At 43.2% G+C, this 22,091-nt stretch overlaps 1 protein-coding gene across 2 annotated transcripts in view; it reads left to right on the plus strand.

The window, feature by feature from the left end:
* COL5A1 (collagen type V alpha 1 chain) overlaps positions 1-22,091 on the plus strand; it is a 248,110-nt gene that overhangs the window by 99,687 nt on the left and 126,332 nt on the right. For both annotated transcript variants that reach the window (XM_084649659.1, XM_084649658.1), the window contains exons 5-9: positions 8,544-8,675; positions 13,267-13,413; positions 14,719-14,967; positions 20,597-20,761; positions 21,669-21,725. In XM_084649659.1, the coding sequence (XP_084505785.1) occupies positions 8,544-8,675; positions 13,267-13,413; positions 14,719-14,967; positions 20,597-20,761; positions 21,669-21,725 (750 nt within the window). The remainder of the gene's footprint in view (positions 1-8,543; positions 8,676-13,266; positions 13,414-14,718; positions 14,968-20,596; positions 20,762-21,668; positions 21,726-22,091) is intronic.

Raw genomic sequence — 22,091 nt, forward strand, 5'->3', positions numbered from 1 at the left:
CTTTTTTGGAGAGGTGGATGGGCCCTTTAATAGTCTGCAGAGCACCATTGTATAAATAATCCATAATCCAGATGAATACTCTGGATACTGTGCTTGAAAGGGGTGCTTGGAATGAACTCTGCTGTGCTGTTTAAATCAAGCCCTCACCTTAAACTCTGACTTCAGATTCAAGCTCCTTCAAGTTCTGAGGCTGTCCAGAGCTGGGGCTTTGGCTTGATCCAACTGCTGATTGTACATTATTCACGGTCAGTCAAAAATGTTGTTATGAAAGTTGAGATTGCAGAAAATTCTGCTTAGCTTGAAGAGGGAGGGATAGTTCAGTGGTTTGAACATTGGCCTGCTAAACCCAGGGTTGTGAGTTCAATCCTTGAGGGGGGCATTTAGGGATCTGGGGCAAAAATTGAGGATGGGTCCTGCTTTGAGTGGGGGGTTGGACTAGATGACCTCCTGAGGTCCCTTCCAGCCCTGATATTCTATGATTCTATGAAATTAGCCCCATGTCAATCTGCATGGTTGCTGTACTAATTATTTCCTTCTGTCCCTCATCTTGAGTCCGTTTTCCACATTAGGATCTTGGCAGGATGAGAGGTTTCCTAAGAGGAGATTACCAGAGACAGAACAAGCCTCTTCTTCTCAGAAAAGAGTTGCTTGTCCTTTGATGCCAATAAACCAATAAATCATAATATATTATGATTATAATTTGTGTTATAGTGTCACACAGAGGCCCCAGCTGGAATCAAGGCCCTAACTGGGCATTGCACAAACATGTAGGAAGACACAGACTCTGTCCTGAAGAGTTTGCTGTCTAGGGTGACAAATGGGTCATGGCGGGTGGGAGGAGAGGGATACCTTCCAATGCTTACAGCAGCTATCAATAGACCAAGTGCTAAGTATCGTCATCTGCCCCTCCAATTTAACTGGCCTAAATTGGCTGTTTTCTTATAGGCCTCACAGAAGAGTTGGGTCTTGAGGAGTGATTTGAATGAGGGGGAGGGTAGAGGCCTGGAGGATGAGGCAGGACATTCTATGCATAAGGAACAGCATTGAGGAGGGCATGAAGATATAGGTGTGAGACGCTGACCAATGGGCAGATGAGGCTGGCCTGGTTGGTGGAGGAGAGTGGTGATGTGAGACAAGCAGACAGGTATGGAGGGGTGGAGTCCTGAAGAATCCAAACCCCTCCTTGCACAAAAATAAGAGCAACTCCACCTCCAGGCGTGGGGAAACTTTGGCAGGAAGAGGAGGCTGCTTATGATGTAACTGGGGTTTCGTAGCTGGCAAGGTGGAGAAGAATCTGTGAGCTGGGGGGGACCATCTTCTATGGGAGGGGAAAAGATGGATTTCCCCACTCCGCTGAAGACTCAAGAACCACAACCCAAAGCAGCAAGGAATTAATAGATCCCACTGCCATAGGCCAGTGGGCTGTTCTCTGGGATTACAAAACAGGAATGAAGAAAAGAACCCGGGAGTCAAAGAATGTGTAGTTTACTTATCTTTAAGGGGGTCCTTGTTTGACCAGGTCATAACAGTGCTAATGTAAGGCAAGGCTAGGGTCAAAGCTAATGGGGGCGGGGGAGGGTTGGTTCAAAATAGGGATACAAAAATAGGTTGGAAATCTAATGAGGACTGGGTTTCACCTGGTTTTTTCCCTTCTATGTCCAGCTGCAGCTCGGCTCTGCAGAGGCAATGGGAAGAAAGGAAAGGTGTTTAAAATAGAGCTATCCCCACCATTTACAGACTTCAAAGAAAGGTTCCATATGATGCTATTGTGGTTTTAGTCAAACTAGCATCCCCATTGGAAGCGCCTTGATATGGTTCCTACAAAAGAAGAGGGGCAGAGAATAGTTCCTCATTTTAGTGCCAAAAGGCCAGAATGGAGGCCATTTTTTTTGGTACATCCAGCCATCTGGGAAAGGGGCAATAACCAAGATCTGAAGATAAAGCCGTTTCATCCAGTTTGTTCAGATAAGCATGCAAACATCTGGGTTCTATTTATCCAAACCTCTGAGCTTTTTGAAGTTCACTCATGGCTGCTTCTGACTCATCAAGTTTTCAGGGCTGATTTTTCATACACTGGCTTCCGTTTCTGTACTCTCATTGATCTGTGGCTCAGTTTAGGTTATTTAGATGACATTGCAGCATAGGAATTTCCACAGAGTGGCAAATGGCTCATCTACCTGCCTCCAACAATTGCCAGTAGCAGCTGATCTGGAGAAAGATGCAAGAAGTCCTGAGGAAGGCAGTTAGGGAATATCCTGCCCACAGGAATTGTTTCTTCCTAATCCCATTAATTAGAATTTTGCTTATGCCTGGAACTGGAGGATTGGCACCTTACTGCACCTGCAAATCAGGTGTTTAGACATCGAACCTATTCCCACAGAATTTCAGCTTGATAAAAGGAGACTGGACTGAGATCATGATGAGAAACTGGCTCCCTGTTTCCTTCTCCATTGACTTGTTGGCTGTCAATTTAACTCTGATGGGAGTAACACTTGTAACCACTCACAGCCCTCGAATTATCACAGCTGTTACTTCCCAGGCAGAGGGAATCTCTATCCATAAGCCTGTGCTAATGACACGTTTTATCAAGTGGAACATCAGAGGGCTGGCAGAGAATCCTTGAGACCGTGGATTAGGGTTTAAAGAGAATCTCCAGTGGCTGGGTTTTCAAAGCATTCACTTAATCATGGAAACACATTGATCCACTGCCAGTCTGTAGCCATGTGACTTGGGCTGCATTTATAAAACTAATATGTCTTCCTATAATGATGATAATTAATAAAAAAACCAACAAAATCTAAAATCCTTCTAATTCCTTTTCAGATTATTTTTTAAAAAGTCATTATGCTTCTTAGCTCTGTGGTTATTCAGAGAAACTTAACTTAAATATGGGAATCTAAAAAACCACTTCAGGCAATATTTTTTTATTGACCTTAGAGTCCCTAAAACTGTTGTGGTAATGCACTAAAACAACAGTCCCGTTAATTACTAATAAATTGAAGTGAGAGTCCCAGAGAAGAGCAGTATTTATGACATGGGCAGCGATGCCAAATGAAGTCACTCCTGTTATTCTCTCCAGCTGTTTTTGTTGAACCAAGGTGCGGGCGTTGATATCATTGGGAGCGATGTGACACTGTGGCACACATGTAAGATGAGCACAGAAAATGATCCAAAAAAGCTGTTTTAACATTTTCCAGCACTGTCTGGGAGCTGCATGATGGGAACTAATCCATACATGAGTCACCCAAGCATACATGGGTATTATACAATAAATGTCAAACAGATCCATCTTGGTCAGACCATCAGTACAAGGAGCAGGGGTGGGACTCTGGTAGGGTATGTTTTTTTTTAAAAAAATGTATATATATGTAATTTTCAAAGTGCTTTTTTTAATTGAAATTCTGTTCTACTTTTTTGATGAACTTGAAATTTCTATGAAAATATCGTCAACATTTTGATTTTCTTCCAACCAGTTCTTCAGCTGGTTGGGAAATGGGACTTGAAGTTGACCCTTTTTCCCTCTTTAAATTCAAAATTTTGTCAAAATTGCAAAATTTTGAACGTCTCTGACCCTGACTGCTATTGGGTCGTCAGTTTGGTGGAGTCCATCCGTTTCGCAGCAAAGAAGAAACCACACCAGAAAAGACACAGCTGCAGTTGGCACTACCTGGCATCCTTGTTGGGAATCTCATCAAAGACCAAAGACTGAAGGAACCCTGGAGACTCATTTACCTTTATACCCCTAAAACTAGCCTTCCTTCCGGGATGTCGAGGGGGTGGTCTGAGCACTGCTGCTACCAGTGTTGTCCCCGTTTGGTGCAGAAATAAAGAATGCCGTTGGTGCCAGGTGGCACTTTTCACCGCTATATTCGGCAGTTACTTCACTGTTGTGATCATACTGGGCTTTTCACATGTCACTGCTCTCGGATGCAACTTTCAAAATCACCTAAATCATTTCGGACCTATTCTTTAATTGTGACGTAGGGCCAGATTTTCAAAGGTTTTCAGGTGCCTAAAGATGCAAGGAGGTGCCTTATAGGATTTACAAAAGTACCCCTGGCTTTCAGTGGGAATAAAGTGTCTAACCTGCTTAGAGGCTTTTGATAATCCCAGTAGCACCTATCTCCGTCTTTAGGGGCCTGAATACTTTTGTAAATATAACCCAGAAGGGCCTAAGTCTCACTGACTTTCACTGAGATTTTGGCTGCTATGTGCCTAAGTCACTTTTGAAAATAGCACTTTGGCTCCTAAGTCACTTTTTATTTATTTATTTATTTTTTTTACCCATCGTTACCCCTTCAGCAGCATTCCAGCACAAATGTAAGTTACACATCCTGCAAAAGAGGTAGAAAGCTTTAGGCTACGGCAGACAAAGTTAATCTGTGGCATCTTCTTTATCACTGCTCCTGTTGAAGAAAGCTGATACTGACATGGAAAGAGAAGAGGTTTGACTATTCTGTGCAACTGTAACAGTCAAACAAATTGACTCTTCAGAGCAGCAAGAGGAATAGGAGCAGAGCTGGCTTGCTGCTTAGCCCACAATAAGGTGGGGGAGGCAGCTATTGGTCTGCTAGTATTTATTACTTGAGAGGACACACTTGAGAGGACACAAAGGGCCTCTGAACTTCCTAGCACGGCTTGCTCCAGTTAAAGTCAGCTTCTTAAATCAAAGAAACAGGGCTCCCAACAGCTGAGCTGTGTGCATCTTTTCTGAAACCCAGCTCCTTCGTTTTTATTGCAGGCTAAATTAGTCCATTTTATTGTTTGGCACTGAGGGATGAGGTCAATTGACTGAGATTCCTGCTAACAAGATTTTAGTTCTGTCTGCCTTTTATGCGTGTGAACGTGGGGGGCTCCATTAAAGCCTTGCAGTTGTCACTTGCAAAGCAGAGAGAAAGATGAGATACCTAGGAACACCTTGGGACTCTCTCCCCTTCCCCACAATTGAACTGTTCAGCCCATCTTGGTGCACCTGAAGTCTGGTTAGTGTCCCAGCACTCCGATGCCTCCCAGAATATTATCACATGGAATTTCCCGCTGGCTTCATACAGTTGAACACTACTGCTATTGGACCGAAAAATAAGGTCACGGAGGAGAGGTCAGCAGAGCTGGGAGCAGGATCTGGTACCAACAACAAGGGGAAAGTGAGAATGTTAGGCAGAGAAGATTGGGTTTGAGAAGGACGTTAGAAAGGAACGGACACAGTGAATTCTAGAGGAGTTTAGGTTGGCAAAGCTGACACCTCCTTCTGACCCCTTCAGTGTGTTAATTACACCAGTCTAGACTCAGAGATTCCCTTAGACTCTGAACCTGAGTCTGACTTCAGAGGAGTCTGATCTGGTATGCATTATGTGCTGAGGGGACTCGAAGAAGGTGCAAGTTACATCAGCTTAGATTCATTTCTGACCTTGGCCCATTAATGCATCTACAGGAAAATTGGCAGCAGATCCCCTTGATTCGTCAGACTAAAGAACTGACTTTAAACCTCCCTTTGGCTGTGGAAAAACAGCTGAGGATATGAGCCAGGGTTCCTCTCCATACTTAGCTCAGCATTCCTCTGCCACTCAGACTAAAAGCAGAGTGAGCCTTAACAAACACTGCTCTGCTTAACCTACTGGTCTGTACTTAGCTGGCGAACCCTGCTGAGGTTACCTCCTTTGCGTTATCTGTCTCTAGGGGAAGGAGAATTTAGCCTGTATTCTATAAGTGGCTTGAACTATCAGCCCCCCTTGAGGTGTAAATCCATGCTTATCAGAAAGGAATAGCTTTCAACTTTCCTCCCCTGCCTCTTGTAGAAGAACATCAAGTCTGGGTTTTATTGCTGGTTTACTATTAATAACAATCAATAATTTAGTTATATAAACTTTCCCGGGCAATGCTAGAAGCCCAAACCCAAAGCCTTATGGCAGTGCATGGGAACCAGTTGTAACAGCCAAGCTGAATGAAGTGCAAAAGGATAAAAAATAAATAAATGGTCATTTATGGGCCTGATTCATCGGGGGGGTGGGGGGGAGGGCTTTCCCAGATTCCAGTGTAACTGAGAAGGGAGGCAGGGATGGAGGGTTTTGTGGTTAAGGCACTGGAGTGGGAAGCAGGAGATGTGGCTTCTGTTCTTGGCTCTGTCGCTGATTCCCTGTGTAACCTTGGCCAACCAACTTTGCTCATTCAGTGCCTCATTTCCCCATCAGTAAAATGGGGGTAATATTCCCTGCCTGACAGTAATGTTATGAGTAGAGCTGGTTGAAAACTGGTAACAATGTTTGCCTCTGAAAAAGGAGGGCAAAACAAACCCCAACATTCTGGCAAAATAACAGAACACTTCAAACATTTATTCACCAAAGTAGAAAGTGGGGGGAGCGGGATAAGATGGGGGTGAGTGAGTGGGGGAAAAAAAAAGAAACAAAATTCACTTTGGAAAACCGTGTATTATCTCATTGAAAATTCAGGAAATGTTGTTGATAAACAAAAAAGTTCATTTTTTTTAAAGAAAAGGTTTGATCAGAATGATGAAAAATTTAAACGAGCGCTAGTTATGAGGATACGTGTGTGAGTGTTTCAGAGCTGCTCGCATACGCCTATGAGGAGTGACATGGAAATGGATATGTTCCCCCTTTGCTGGAAGGCCTTAAACTGCTTGGGGCAATGTCAAATTAGGGCAGAGTGGGGCTTGACCAGCCAGCAGATGCATAGAATCAGCATATCTCCCAGAGAGCTCTCTGTTGGCTCATCTCCAATGGAACCCTGCCAGAAATTTAAGCTGTGTCCTTCTGGAGGAGCCCGTGGTGGCTGCAGAGCGTGCGTGTGCTTGTTTGCATTCGGCGGGTTTGCATTCCTCCTCTGGCACAGCTGCTCCTGTGAATGCAGAGGGTTCAGGCTGCATTCACAAAGGCAGATCTGGCCCCCCGTGTTTAAAAGCATGTTCCAGTTTTCCTAGGGGTTTTCAGACATCCTGGCTAGACTCCATCCCTGGCTTCTGGTTCCCATTACAGGACCACATCATCCGCCCAGGTTGGTTTTTTTGGTAAGGCTTTCTTTTTCTGCAGCTTTAACAATGTTTTCTGCTATTAAATAAACCCTCTTTCCCTAATTTTAAAAAAATCAGTTCTAATCATCTGAGCAGCAAAGCATCTGTCTATTGATTAAACTCTTGCTGTGTTTCAAAGTAAAACGGTGGTTCTCTATAAAAGTAAGTCCTATGTTTTGAGCTCATTTTTAGGCTATGGATATTGTGTGCCTGGTTCATTATGGGCTGAACAGTCCTTAAAGCAGGCATGATTCCTAACAAACCTGCAAAGTGCCTGATTTCAAACAGGCCATGTCTAACTTGTGAAGTTTTTTTGGACGTCGGTGTTTCTGTTCCTAGTGGAGAGGTGATAATGTAGAAAGAGACTGGAAATAAATGTCAGTCTGTTTAGAAATCCCTGGATGACTCACAAGTCCAGCTGGATGAGCGACGTGATTAGATCCAGACTGGGATGTGAAGGAGGTCATTTACCTAGGACACTCCTCATCGAAAGCACAGGGAGCCCTTTGACAGGGAAGCTTGCATGTCCCTTGTCTGTATGGTACCTGTCTTGTGGATGTCATTGTCGAGGGCTGTCAGCAGCACCAAACTAGCAGGGAAAGGGATGAGGCTGTCCAGGAGATGCCGAGGTGGTGACCTCTCTCTAGATGCAATATCTTCTTGTGATAATGCACCTGGGAATGACAAGCAAAGCGCAGTCACTTCACACCCTTGTAAGCAGCAAGGGCTAAAGCAGATACTCGATGTGCACCCAAGGATAACGGGTTTTGCTGGCTGGCCTGTCTCAGACCAAGTTCCTGAACAATCCTACCTTACTTGAGTGGGGGAGACTAGGTAGCCTAATAGGACTCTTCCTTCTCTAATTTCTTGGTCCATCATTGGGTCTTTTGTCTGCATAAGGACTGAGTACAGACTTCAGTCTTTGGGCCTGTGGTACTATGACTACGTGTGTCTTTGTTGTCTCATGCTTCGAGCTTCAGCTGGTCATCTGTAGGGGTCAAGAAGGGATTTTTTCCCCCTCTGTGTATTCTGAGGTTTTCTGTCTCCTTCTTCGGAAGCATCAGAGATGGCCACAACTGAAGATGTGGCACTGGATGGGAATTCTCTTCCTTGGGTGCCTGGCTGGTGGGCCTTGCTCACGTGCTCAGGGTCTATCTGGTCACCTTATTCAGGGTTGGGAAGGAATTTTCCTCCTGCTCAGATTGGCTTGGCTGTTTTGTTTTTTGACTTCCTCTGCCACATGGGGCGTGGGTTACTTGCTAGGATTATTTGGGTATATCTTACGTAATTCCCTGCCACTGCAAGGGCCCTCCTGTTCTCTGCCTGTGGCACACAGTAGTTTAGCCTCCTGAGGGCTGTAATACGTCAGTGTAATTTCGGTTGTTGGGTTACTGTGCGGGTGGTGGCGGTGGCCTGTATTATACAGGAGGTCAGACAAGTTGATCCAATAGCCCCTCCTGGTCTTAAACTCTGACTCTTTGACTTATGTAGGACTTCTTTCTTGTTTTTATTCCCCCAGGGGGACATCCAGCAGCTCCTGGTCGTGGCAGACCCCAGGGCAGCCTATGATTATTGTGAACACTACAGCCCTGACTGCGACACAGCCATTCCTGACACCCCCCAGTCTCAGGACCCTAACCAAGATGAATACGTAAGTAGAAAGGAAGAACCTCCACTTGTGCAAGCATGAAACCTTTGGGGTAACTGCTTAATGCTCCCACGAGGTATCCCGCCTAGAAGGGACACCCAGGATGGGTACCAATGCACCACGCTCTGTAGGGGGAGTTTGTTCAGGAGAGGAAGAAGGAACACAGGCCAATAGTGGTCAGGGCAGAAGCAGTCGTGATCAAAGATGATAAGGAAACCAGGAAATGTAAGAATAATGAAAAGCAAGCAAGGGTTTCCAGGGACAACTGCAAGGGAAATAAATTAATATTAATTGGGGAGCAGACTAGCCGTAAATAAGCAGATGCACTGTTGCAATGAACTGAGATAGCACGTGTGCACTGTTTCATATTTAACTTCCGTTTAGTTTTACTGTGAATCTCTCAATAAGTCACTGGCCTGTCTTGGATTGCTTTCCCCACCCCCTGTGGTTGCAAAAATCTGTTGCCTAATAAAACAGTGGAAGGGATCCTGGAGCATGGAAGATGAAACCCTGCCAAGGGAGGTCAACATTTTGGCCTTGTAACCTTGAGAATTTTTTTTCTTTAAGAGCTTGAATCCAGTTTACAAGACCGGGCACCCAATGCTACATGTGAGTGCTCGGAACATCCTCTGAAACCTCATGGTCAACATGGCTTAGTGGATCAGGTACAGGGCTAGATCTCAGGAATTGTAGGTTCTAATCCCAGCTTTGTTGCTGATTTGCTGTGTGACTTTTGGTGTATCGCTTCATTTTTCTGCTCCTTGTTTTCCCAGAGTGTGAAACAAGGGCTTGTCTACACAGTGATATAGTGCGTGGCAAGCCATGGTGTGAATCTACAATGCATAAGCTTGTCGCCTTATGCTACCATGCACTGAAAGCTTTTATACTGTAGATTTACACCCTGGCTCACTGCGCACTAAATCGCCATGTAGACAAACTCTGAGCATTTGAGTGTGCGGGTGCCCATGGGAAGCAAAATGTATTACCCTATACATGTAGCAGCCCAAGTTTGAAAATTGGGCCCTCACTAACTATTGCAACTGAATATAATAATTTACATATATCACTTTCTAAATGCCAACAGATGTTTCAGGTCAACAGTTTTAATAAGATCAACTGATTTTTGAAATGTCAGCTACTAGGGGTGATCAAAAACCGTGGGGGGGGGAAAATCTCAGTTTTGTTTTTTGTTTTTGGTTGAAATTTCATTTTGATCAAAATGATCCAAGCAGACCTATAATTATCCCATGAGTTCTTGGATAAACACTCAGCTGTGCCTAGTTAGGAGAATCACTAGAAAGGGTTAGACCAGGGGTGGGCAAACTTTTTGGCCTGAGGGCCACATCTGAGTATGGAAATTGTATGACGGGCCATGAACGCTTATAAAATTGGCGGTGGGGGTGCAGGAGGGGGTGAGGGCTCTGGCTTGGGGTACGGGCTCTGGGGTGGGGCTGGGGATGAGGGTTTGGCGGTGCAGGAGGGTGCTCCTGGCTGGGACTGAGGGGTTGGGGTGCAGGAGGGGGTTAGGGGTGCAAGCTCCAGGCGGCACTTATCTCAAGCAGCTCCCAGAAGCAGCGGCATGTCCCCCCTCCAGCTCCTATGTGGAGGCGTGGCCAGGCAGCTCTGTGCGCTGCCCTGTCCGCAGGTGCTGCCTCTGCAGCTCCCATTGGCCGTCGTTCCTGGCCAATGGGAGCTGCGGCGGTGGCACTTGGGACAGGGGCAACATGTGGAGCCCCTTGGCTGCCCCTATGCGTAGGAGCCGGAGGCGGGACATGCCACTGCTTCTGGGAGCTTCACTGAGCGGGGCAAGACCCTGACCCCACTCCCCGGCTGGAGCTCCAGGGCCAGATTAAAACGTCTGGAGGGCCGGATGCGGCCCCTGGGCCGTTGTTTGCCCACCCTGGGTTAGACCAAGATTTTCAATAGTGACTAGTGACTATGGATTCCTCTTATGTTCTTTTTTTTGGTGGGGGGGGCGGGGGTTGTCTTGAGACATCTTAAAGGGGCTGATTTCCAGATACTGCTGACACCTACCCTCTGAAAATTAGGCTCTTTGAAGGGGTCTCAAGTTTGGCACCCAGAATCATTTTTGAAAATCTCAGCCACACTCACGCTCACATGCTTGTACAAAACCCTTGGTTTAGTCATATACCTATGTCTGATCCAACTCACATTAAAGCCAATAGGAATCTTTCCATTGCCTTCCCTGGACATTAGATCACCCTCAGTGCCCTACTTCTGTCTAGAGAAACATAAAGGCTCATTTGTTTTTTTATATTTAATGTGCTCTAAAGAAGTGGAAACAATAAATAAGTACAAGCAAATAGGCTTCACTGTGGTTAAAATCTGGGGGGGATGGTAGGGAAATAAACCTATTTTTGGACCCAGTTGCTCACCAATCAAAACTAGTTGCAAAGGGCTTGTCTTGGAAGGGCCGTGTTACTCTGTAGAATTTTGTACAAGAATAGTTGGTCCATGAATGGCCTTTAAATACCAATAAAATTAGTGGACAGTGTAAGAATTTGTCACACCCAACTGTAACAAAAAGCCTTGTTTGTATTTCATTTTAAAAAATGGCTGACGCCTTATGGAAAACTCTGAAAATATCGTATTTTAGAAGTCATTTCTACTACAGGCTGCTCACTCTCTATTACTACAGATACAGGCATGAGAACCGAAACATTGCTTTTTTAAGAGCTCGTTTGTCTCAAGTCACTTTTCCCCCATCTGAGTTCATGAAACAAAACAGGAGGTTCTAACTACTTTGAGTTATTGAAAATCCCTATGTACTTTTCAACATGAGTGTTAACTCTGGTGTACTGGCCAAATTCCAGTTTGGGTAAATTCATTCCACCTCCTTAAATTCCCCCCAAAATTAAATTAAGTTAAACAGCTGCCAACTTCTTCCTCAAAAGCAGCTGTATTTCCGTGGTGGCTGAAAAGATTTTATGCAGTCTGCAAAGCATGTTGGCATCTTTCAGGGCAGAATATGCCACAGGAATATGAGAGATGATTCTTCTTTAGTCACAAATTTCTCAAAAAAACCCCCCAAAATTATGCCCCAGGTATACATACTGTAGGCAGAATATCACAGGAGCTGATGAACACTGAAAAAGCAAGAACCTGGTAGAAAGCAAGTATCTGTAGAAAGAAAGGGTGAAGGATGAGAAATATGGGAAATATGGAAGGCGCTTAAGTCCTTCAAGCATAGGAGTAGATCCATTGACTTCACTGGAATGACTCACATGCTTAAAATTAGACAGTTGCTTAATGAGCTTCCAGAACCAAGGTCAATATGACCCAAATTTAAAAAATATTTAGCAGTACAGAAGTGTTTGCAAAATATATGTCTAATCCGCAAACGAAAAGTGAAACTCTGATTCCGTTGAAGTAAATGGCAACGCTCTGGCTTCTGTAGAATGAGGATGTCACCCAGAATGGGTGATTTGCACGTACAAGTGCACCTAGATAACCATTTGGATATAACATTAATCCATGCAATTGCTCACTCTGTTTGTATTGGCAGGCCTATCTTGTCTGAATGTGTTGTTCAATACTCTGCAACATGCAAGCCAAACTGTATCTGGGTGTCCTGCTCTCAGAGTTTTGCATGAGGCATCAGTAAAGACTGATTTTCAACATGCGTTTGTGAGTGATGGCGCCTGAAGGGGTAGTGCATGCAGGAGTGGTTGCTGTATTTGTCTTTGCCAGGCTGCTGAACCAGGAGTCGCCATTTGTTAATTTTTATTTTTTGCAACTTTCTATGAGTGACAGCGGGGGTCAGGCCCAAAAATATTATTAGGACCACTCTGATCAAGGCCACTACACCTCAGCTAACCTATGTTTTATCAGGATTGTTTTAGAAGATGCTCAACTAATGGTTGCAAAGCTTAAATGAAACTTTAGAGCCTCCTCTCCTAAGGTGCATGGGAGTTTTTTGCTGTACACATCTAAGGCAATAATATGACCACAGTAATCCAAATGATGATCCTTTCTCAACTGCATCTCTAGGGAATTTACATCTTTTGACGTGTCATTTTTGTCATTGCAGTCTGTTAAATGGTCCAGAACCATTAGTCAAGGTCACCTCCAATGGTTTGGTGGCCCAGTGTGGGAGCATCAGGTTCGGGAAGTCAGCTAGGACCTCTGGTATCTTGAATTAAGAGGCGGTCCCCACCGCAGTATATGGCAGGTGCTGTGTGTTTTACATTCAGATGAGTATAGGGTAGCAGACGGAGCAAAGCAGCCAGTGAGGATGGAGGGAGAAAACCATCATCTCATATGTGGTCAAATTGCAAAGCTAAATTTGTTACAAACATGTTAGTGGCTTAAAAATCCTTCCTTCCCCACAGTTCTTTTGTGGAAATTTGGATGCAGTCTTTCATCAAATCTCAGATTTCTGCAAACTTCAGCCTTCTTTATTCATGACCCTTTTGTGTTTGCTTTCCCTGTGCTTCACTGTCGCAGATGCCAGTGGAAAGAGTGTCACTCTACGTTTGAATATAAAATTCACATGGCCTAGCAATAGCTGGCAAGGAACTTACTTAAGGAGTTGTCTGCCTTCACCTTGTTTCTTGCTGTGGTTCCTTTGCAGTACACTGAGGGGGATGGGGAAGGTGACACCTATTATTATGAATATCCCTACTACGAGGACACCGATGACACAGGAAAGGCAGAAGCACCCACTGCCAAGCCTATTGATGCTGAAGAAGCTGCTAGAGAGGTGACTGAAATTAAAGAGGTAAGTGACAGGGGGGAGGTGGCAAGCTCCTGTTTTGTTTCATCTTGTACTTTATTGAAAAGCTTGCCATTCTGAATTTTTATAGACCCATAAATGGCATGTGGGTGAAAGGCTGGAGACTTAAAATGGAAGAAACTACTGTAGATATGTCTGCATTTGTGCTTTGTGCGTGCAGTGTGAGGTTTCCATAGTAATGTGATGCCTGTACTTTGAGCTGAATGAGGATGGGTAACAAGCTTGGTGGTTTATGACACCTTGTCTCTCCAGCAGAGCTAGAAGAACGCAGCTGTGACCTTGCCATCAGAGCATGATTAGCCATGGTCTGCACCTGAAAATATACTTGAAGCAAGGTCTTGCATATATGTCTACAGGGAAGGTTAACTTTGTGCACTAAGGATGTGTCTACGCTGCAAGTGAACGTGTGATTGTAGCACAGATCGGCACATCCGTGCTAGCATTAATCTAGCTAGCACAGCTAACAATACTAGTGTGGACATGGCAGCACGGGTTCAGCAGAATACATACCCAGGGTCCCCGGTGGGCTTGTACTCTGATTGCTGGCCTGTAATGCCACATCTACACTCATATTTTAACCCATGCTAGCTGGATTAAAGCTAGAATGAATGTCACCCCATGCCACAATCACACCTTCACTTACAGTGTAGGCAAACCCTACATCACTTCCACAATGGTAGGTTTCAGAGTGACAGCCGTGTTAGTCTGTATTCGCAAAAAGAAAAGGAGGACTTGTGGCACCTTAGAGACTAACCAATTTATTTGAGCATAAGCTTTCTTGAGCTACAGCATCCGATGAAGTGAGCTGTAGCTCACAAAAGCTTATGCTCAAATAAATTGGTTAGTCTCTAAGGTGCCACAGGTACTCCTTTTCTTTCCACAATGGTAGTTGCTTTTGCCTTCAGAGCCTTTTCAGTTGTGCATTTTGAATTCCTGAATCTCAAGGCCTAAATTTTCAGAAGTGTCCATCAGCTTTGGGGCACCCACTCGGGCTGGATTTTCAGAGCTGCTGAGCACCCCCCGGCTCTATTGCCATCAGTTGCTCCGAACACCTGAAAATCAGGCCCATAGGTCTCACACTAGGCACCCAAAATTAGTAATCACTGCTGATGGCGTAGTTCTGAATCCTTACAAGCTTTTCACTGAGCTATTGATCAGCTGCCTGCTTGGTTTTAAGGAGCCTTCCTGTTTTAGACAAGAAAGGAATTTTCAAACCCACATCTTAGCTGGTAAGAGAGCCAGAACATCCTCTACTTTCTCTAACCGGGCATTGTTTGTATTTTGCAATAGGAGCTCACCCCTCTGCCCACACAAGCACCTACAGTGGTGGAAAACATGGAGGAGACGAAAGAGGATGAGAAGCTGGATGACCCCATCGTGGACGAATATAATTATGAAACCATTAACGAGGAGTACTACACTCCCCTCCCTTATGAGGACCTCAACTATGAGGATATAGACACTCAGGATACCCTTACTGAAGAAGCTGTCGAAGCAGAAGTCCCCGCCAGCACAGTCATCACCCCCACCGTAACCAATGTAATTTCCTCCAAGGAGTCTTTGATTTGTCCTTTTCTTTGTTACTTTTAAGTCTTGACAGCAAAGGATCTAATGTGATAGTCGTTATGGAAAAACTTGAAGTGTCCAAGGCACTTGTAGAGAAAAAGGCCTCCCTGAAAAATGTAATCCTCCTGCATTTTCCCTGTGTGAACACAGCACTGCTGCATAGAACTGGTTGAAATTTTTCTCATGAAAAAAGTTTTCCTGTCAGAAAATCTGTGTTTAGTCAAAATCGATGTTTTGTTCAGAAAAATGTTGGTTTTGACGATTTTGTTTTTATTTCCAGTCGGGAGAATCAAAACATCCGATGAAGTGAGCTGTAGCTCACGAAAGCTTATGCTCAAATAAATGTGAGTCTCTAAGGTGCCACAAGTCCTCCTTTTCTTTTTGCGGATTCAGACTAACACGGCTGCTAGTCTGAAAACAAAACAATTGTTTCAAGTCAGAATTGTCAGTTAAATTTAAAAAAAAATGTTGATTTGATAGAAAATGTCAATTTTTTTTCATTTGCACATTTCCTGTTCAATTCTGAGAAATTTTTCAGTATTTCAAATTTTTGTTCCCATTGGGAATGGAAGCTCATTTTGAAATGTCAGAATTTCTCATGGCTATGAACGTTACGTTTTCCTAACAGCTCTACTAATAGTCAGGTGAGATTCAAGCTTCCACAGTGAACATGATGTGGAGTGATTAAATTTTCTGGTGACCCTCTCTCTCTATGTTTTGGATGAAATGCACTGCACTCCCTACAAGTTAGTTAATATTCAAGCAGGTCTATTCCCCTCCCCCTCGCAAATTCTACAGCTTCAGCCCATTTGTTCTTTGTGAAAAATTGTCACTATTTTTTTGGCCAGTTTCTGTTAAATACACAGGTATGGGGAAATTCTTACATTCCCAAAAATAAATTAACTGAGATATGGAAGGAAACCTTCATCCCAGAAGTTCAACAAAACCCTGCTGCAGAGCAACCCAGTAGCAAATATCTAAAGCTGGTAGAAATTTGAAAAATTTGAAATTAAATTAAAAAAAAATCCCTCTTCGTTCTGCAGCTAGCTGTGTCACTGTTTGAAATATCTGAATCTTAAAAATTTCAAATTTTAAAGGGTAGTAGTATATTTTTTTTTCCAAAATTGTTTCCTTTTTGTCCTGACCTGCTCTAGCAATGACTAGCTGAGTTACTGGGCAGGTCTTGATAGACATTTAGGTAATGTAGACAATCAGTTTTGTGCTGTCTCATTTTGTGGCACCTGTTATCTCAGAGGGGTCCGTCTGTCACCTTTTGTCCAAGAAAGGCTGGCTGTAAGCTTGAACACAGCTGCTTTCTGGAGCTCTTTGGGTTGTTTCCTGATAGCATCTGTGAATATTCCATATTTAATGTGTCCTGCCCTTACCATCTAATATTGATGTTGAGATTGGTCCCTATTGATGTTGTCATCAAATCAGTCTAGAAGTGTCATGTCTGTGCCTACTAAATTTCTCTCCCAACCAGGAAATAACCCTCTTCTGGACTTCTTCTCTGCCCAGAAGCCTTGACAACAAATATCAGTAGTAGGAAAATATTTCCCAGGAGAACTGGCAGAGATTTTGGTTGCTTCTTGAATAGAGAGGGAGAATTTAGTTGTCATACTGACAAAAAAACACACCTCTCTGGGAAGCAGCGAAAGGTGTCAAAGACGCAGCGAAGGCTGGCCAAGAGAATTAAAGTTTGGAATAGATGCTTCCCTGAATGAATGAAAAGGTGTCATGGAAGCTGGCCAAATGGAGATCCAAGCAGCTGTAGCAAGACAGGAGAGGAGCCAGCAACAGATGAAGGAAAATCTCAAGGCAGAGATCAAATCCAATCAATTGGGAATAAAAAATGCAGTGAAGAAGGAGAGTGAGGCTGTATGAAAAGATACAATGGCCTGGGAAAATGTGTTGAAGAACCGAGCACCAGTCCTGAACAAACAAATAGATGAGAAGGTTTCCCAAGAAATATAAAACGGCCAGAATTCTTTGGCCAAACTGGAACTCTCTAGGAGAGAAGCTAGAGATGGGATTAGATGGCTTTGGATGAGGAAATGAGAGGCTCAAAGATCAATTTAGTTGTTAGGATATGGAATCAGAAAAGAAACAAGCTTCAGGTAAGGAAACGTTAAGACTTTGTGCCTAAGCTCTAACACCAGGATGCTCTGCAGGGCACATGGAACGGTGGCCAGTCTGTGCTCATAATATGGAAGCATTCAGTGTTAGAAGGGAAAAAACAGCTTCCGGAGAGGTTTATTTTTCCCAATTTAACATCTTGATGCAAATGAATTGTTGACAAAATGAACAGGGAGTCAGCAGGCTTAGCAGCTAGCTTGAACTAATCAGACTGAATGATGCAGCTGGAATTAGCCCCAGAAAAGAGAATGAGTTATTTTGACCTGATGAATGCCCTTAATGTGAGGTTCGGGCTATCTCCCTATCTGAGTTGATCCAAGTTTGTTTAAAGCCAAGGAAGAAAGAACAAGGAAAATCCATCAGCGCAAGTAGAGGACTTTCGTAGGTTAATGTGTCTGGCATATCTTCAGACCAAGGCAGGCATGCCAAATAAATGGGCAACAGGCCAGTTTATTGGTGACCAAGAGGATCACTTGAAAATTAAAATCAATGGGTGGAAGCCATAGGCCCTGCATGCCACTGTGGACTTTGAAGGATTTGAATTTCCATTGCAATGCAGTAGCACACCAAACTGCTCATGGGAGAGGTTGAAATGGGGCCCTGCAATCTTGAAGCCTAAATCTGTGTCTAATTTTCGTGATGAGACATGGAATTCAGGTTAGAGACAAGTTGAGAGGTTTGCAAACACATCATGCTCAGTTTGACACACAGAATGTCAGCAGCAGCACAAAGGCTATGGGAGACACTTCTTGCAAGCCCTGATCCTGTGAACGAATTGTCAGACATTCAGTCCAGCCTTGCCATCACTCGTGATGTAGTGATCACTCTTCATCCACTTCAAGAAACAGAATGGCACTCAGTCCCAGGGGCAAACCATGGAGTTACTTGGAGTAGCTATACAGTTTTTGTTTACAGCCAGTGGTGGCTAGATTGGGCCTGTCAACAACAGAAAAGGGCAGTTTGCCAGCTGTTGAATACAGAAGTAAAAAGTTGAAATAATATGGGAATTGGGGAGAGTGAACAATAAATCCCACAACCTACTGGAAGTTTCTTTTCCTGAGGCAGATGGTACTGGCCCCTGTTGGAAACAGGATACTGGTCTGAATCCAGTGTGGCAATTCCTAAATTCCCATCCTAGCCCTTTAATAAGATCAGGAAATGTGTGCTGTGAACATTAGTCCAGGCCTGTTAATAATCCTGGGGGATAGGTATTATAAAACTGGACTCCATTGGAAACTGTGATTGGAGAACTATCAGCAGTTCACAAATGGGGTAACTTGGGTTTATAAGAATGAAACTTTTGGAGTCTGAGCCTGGGCTTTTGGAAGCAGATTTAGTCAATGAACTCACATTGGGTTTAGATTTCATTGTAGCTAATAACTGTGTGATAACTGCCAGTGAAGCAATTCTGAACATTCAGTATGGAGAAATACGCCTGTGAAAGATGGGAACTAGGTAAAAATATGCTTTGTTTGATGACTGCTCTGCAGGGAGCAATCTGTTCTCCTCTTCCGGAGGTAGGTGTCACAGTTTCAAATTCGTATCTGTGTAATTTTCCAACAAAGGGAGTGGTGGAAAATCTGGTTTGAATGAGGTTCTTTGAAAGTGACAAAAGAAATTGACTAACTTTTGGGTGATTTTTTCAGGCCAGTTTGTGACCCAGATTATTTGGGGGGGGGGGGGGGTTTACTCAAAATTTCACCAAAATGTTCATTTTTCACACTGAACCCCCTCCTCTGTCAAAAATTTCAAAAAAAAATATTGCTTCTTTTTCAAGCAAATTGATTTTTTTTTGATGGAAAAAAATATGAAGACTTCAGTGTTTGAGTTTATAGCATTTTACATTTCAAACAAGAGGGTCTTCCAGGATGTTACGTGTTTATGGCAAGCAACAGATTCTAATGTCTGAAGAATTACCGTTAAACTGAATCTAGTGAAATGTGAACTCTTGCTAAGAGAATGCCCTGGTCAGCTGATCAGTGAGAAAGACATTCCACTGGGTGAAGGAGAGGAAGAGGTGGTGCAGAAGTGGCTAAATTCCTTCTGGCTCACAGATATATAGAGTTTTCTAGGACTCTGTTTTCATTTCTGGGTTTGCCAACATAACAGAATGTGCGTATGTTAAGTGAGAAAAGAAAACCCGAGAGTGGAAGCTAAACTGTGATTTCATTGGCGAATACTTGGCCTTTGCAGAGTTAAAAAAGGCACTTCACTGTGTCAGTGTTTGCTTACCCATGTTTAAAACCCCTTTCAGATTAGACCCAGATGCTCATGCTTATGGAATATGAGCAGTTTTGGCCCAAGAACAAAGATTGGAACTGATGGTGGCATATTACAGCACCTCTAAATTCTTCCTTTCTGGTGGTGAAGTAACTTCTCTCTGAACTGTTGGAAGTAATTAAGCCATGGACCATAAAAAGAAAAGGAGTACTTGTGGCACCTTAGAGGCTAACAAATTTATTAGAGCAACCATGTTCATTATTACCTGCATGGGAGAACATTTGTGCTCAGAACAGACATACTTCTTTACAATGCTCTTTAGATTCCAGAGTGCCATGGGACAGTTGGCCTGGAGGTTACAAAAATTACGGGACTATGATATTGTTGCACACAGGCTTGGCCAGAAGCAAGGAAATTCTGATGCTTTGCCTAGAGGTCCTCTTTTGCTGAACCCTTGCATACATTTCCTCTTAAGAATCAGAAGAGGGTATTATTTGGGTAGGGAGAAATGTGTGCTAATGAATGAATAGTACCCTCTCAGATGCCTAAGTGCAAATGTTCAAAGTTCTGCTTTTGGAACAAGCCTAACTGTAAGGTTGGATCCCAGAACAGTTCGGGAATGAACAAATGGAAGATCCTGGTATAAGGAAACTTTGATTTTCCAAAAAATTTGGGAGGGTCTTTGTAAAATCTGGGATTCATCATGATAAATTTCAGTTTCAGTATGAATTTTAATTATGGGCCAGATGTAAATTTCTGTATGCTTGTTAACCTGGAGATTTGGCTATCTGGGGTTTGGAATGACCTAGGGTTTCAGCACTTCGTCTCATGCCTCTTAATATGGGGTGTCTGGAACTTTTTGTCATGTGTTATTGCTCATACTCTGCGTGGTTTCTCACACATGGTATTTTACACATGTAATACATTTCATGAAGCATATAGGAAATCTGGGGGACATGTCATATTGAGTTCCATATGGGTGTAGCATTTTATATCTGTAATTCTGCTGGCAAGTCCCCTTGAAAGAGTTCATTGGTCGTCCCTTGAAGCCTTTAGATGCTACTTTACTAAACATTCTTTTATTATTGCTTTGTATTTGTATTTACTTGTGCCATTATCGTAAAGCTTATTCACCCCTGCTCCTCTTTATTTGGGAAATGCACGAGACTCCTCCCCTTAGTTTTTAGAGCATGTGTTGGGTTAGGGGCATCTTTTGTCTGACACAAGCTGCTGTTCTTGTTTTCAGGCCGAGGTGGAAACGGGTCAAGAGGAAGACGACCAAGATAAAGACTTTACTGAAGAGACAATAAAAGAGTATGATGGGAATTACTATGATACCTACTATGACCGAACTGTCTCTCCTGATATTGGGCCAGGAATGCCTGCTAACCAAGAAACAGAGTATGAAGGGGTAATGGAACACTTTCTGACTCCAGACCCTTTTTGAATTTCTTTCTATCTGCTTTCTTAGCCCAGTTTTTTAGCCTTTGGAGGGATAGGAAACCTCGACCTACTTCTTCAATCCCTTTCACTTCCCCCAGGTAATATGTAGGAGTTATAAAAGGAAAAGGCACATTAGATTCCTAGTTCTTGTCTACATGGGAGCACTCAGAAAAATTAATCTGAATTAACTAAAGTTATGAATTTTAAATAAATTAAACTGCATTAAACCCCTATGTGGATGCTGTCATTCAGAATTAAAGTGCCTTACTTCTGTTTAGTTTAATTCACTTCCAGAATGAATTAAGCAAAATCAAATTACGGCCACTTAAATTCTGAAAAAGTGTGTCCACATAGAAATGTAATCCACTTTAAAAGATAATTTGGATTAATTTTCTTGAATGTTTCTGTGTAGACAAACTTGTTGATTCCAAGGCCAGAAGGGACCATTGTGATAATCTAATCTGACCTCCTTCGTAACATGGGCCATAGAACTTCCCCCAAATAATTTCTGTTTGAACTAGAGCATTTTATTTTAAATAAAGATCAAAACTTGATGGAAAAGTTGCCAGCAATTAGGTCACCCTAATTTATCCTGCTGCATATGGAAGCAATAATTCCCTACAAATACCTGACCTCTGAAATTGCTGTGCACTAGAGAGATGGAACAGAACCTTAGATAGTAACAAAATGAGTCTTTGCTCCTTTTTTAATATGTGTCTTCTGCACCCATCTGCATCAAGTTCCGTCCTTGGGTGGTGTGGGCTCTGCTGACTGCATCTTGATCATGTTTCTGGTTCCCAGTCTGAATCCAATTGAGACAGCAAGCTTATATCCTTTGTTTAACTCATTGCCTGTGTTTCTCTTGTGTGTTACAGATTGGTGGCCCACGAGGTGAGAAAGGGCAGAAGGGAGAGCCTGCAATAATTGAACCGGTAAGGGTGCCCTTCATCTACAAAGATTTCTTCTTCGGGGGTGGGCATGTGTATATGGAATTGTATGGTACTGAAGCAGAGTTCTGTGTAGCTCGAAAGCTTGTCTCTTTCACCAATAGATCTTGGTCCAATAAAAGGTATTACCTTCCCCACCTTCTCTATGAAATTGAAAAGCAGTCATAGGTCTGTATGTTTGGTAGTCACTTATGCTCCCAGCTGCAGCTCGTAGGGAAATGGTCAGTATTTTCCATGAAATAATTTCAAAAGAAATAGAAAATTTTTCATTTTATGAAAAAAAAAATTCTGTTAGAAATTTTCTGGATTTTTTAAAATAAAAATTGAAAATGCTTGGGGGGGCATTTATTT

This window comes from Lepidochelys olivacea, assembly GCF_965140295.1.
Source record: "Lepidochelys olivacea isolate rLepOli2 genome assembly, chromosome: 16".
NCBI lineage: Eukaryota > Metazoa > Chordata > Testudines > Cheloniidae > Lepidochelys > Lepidochelys olivacea.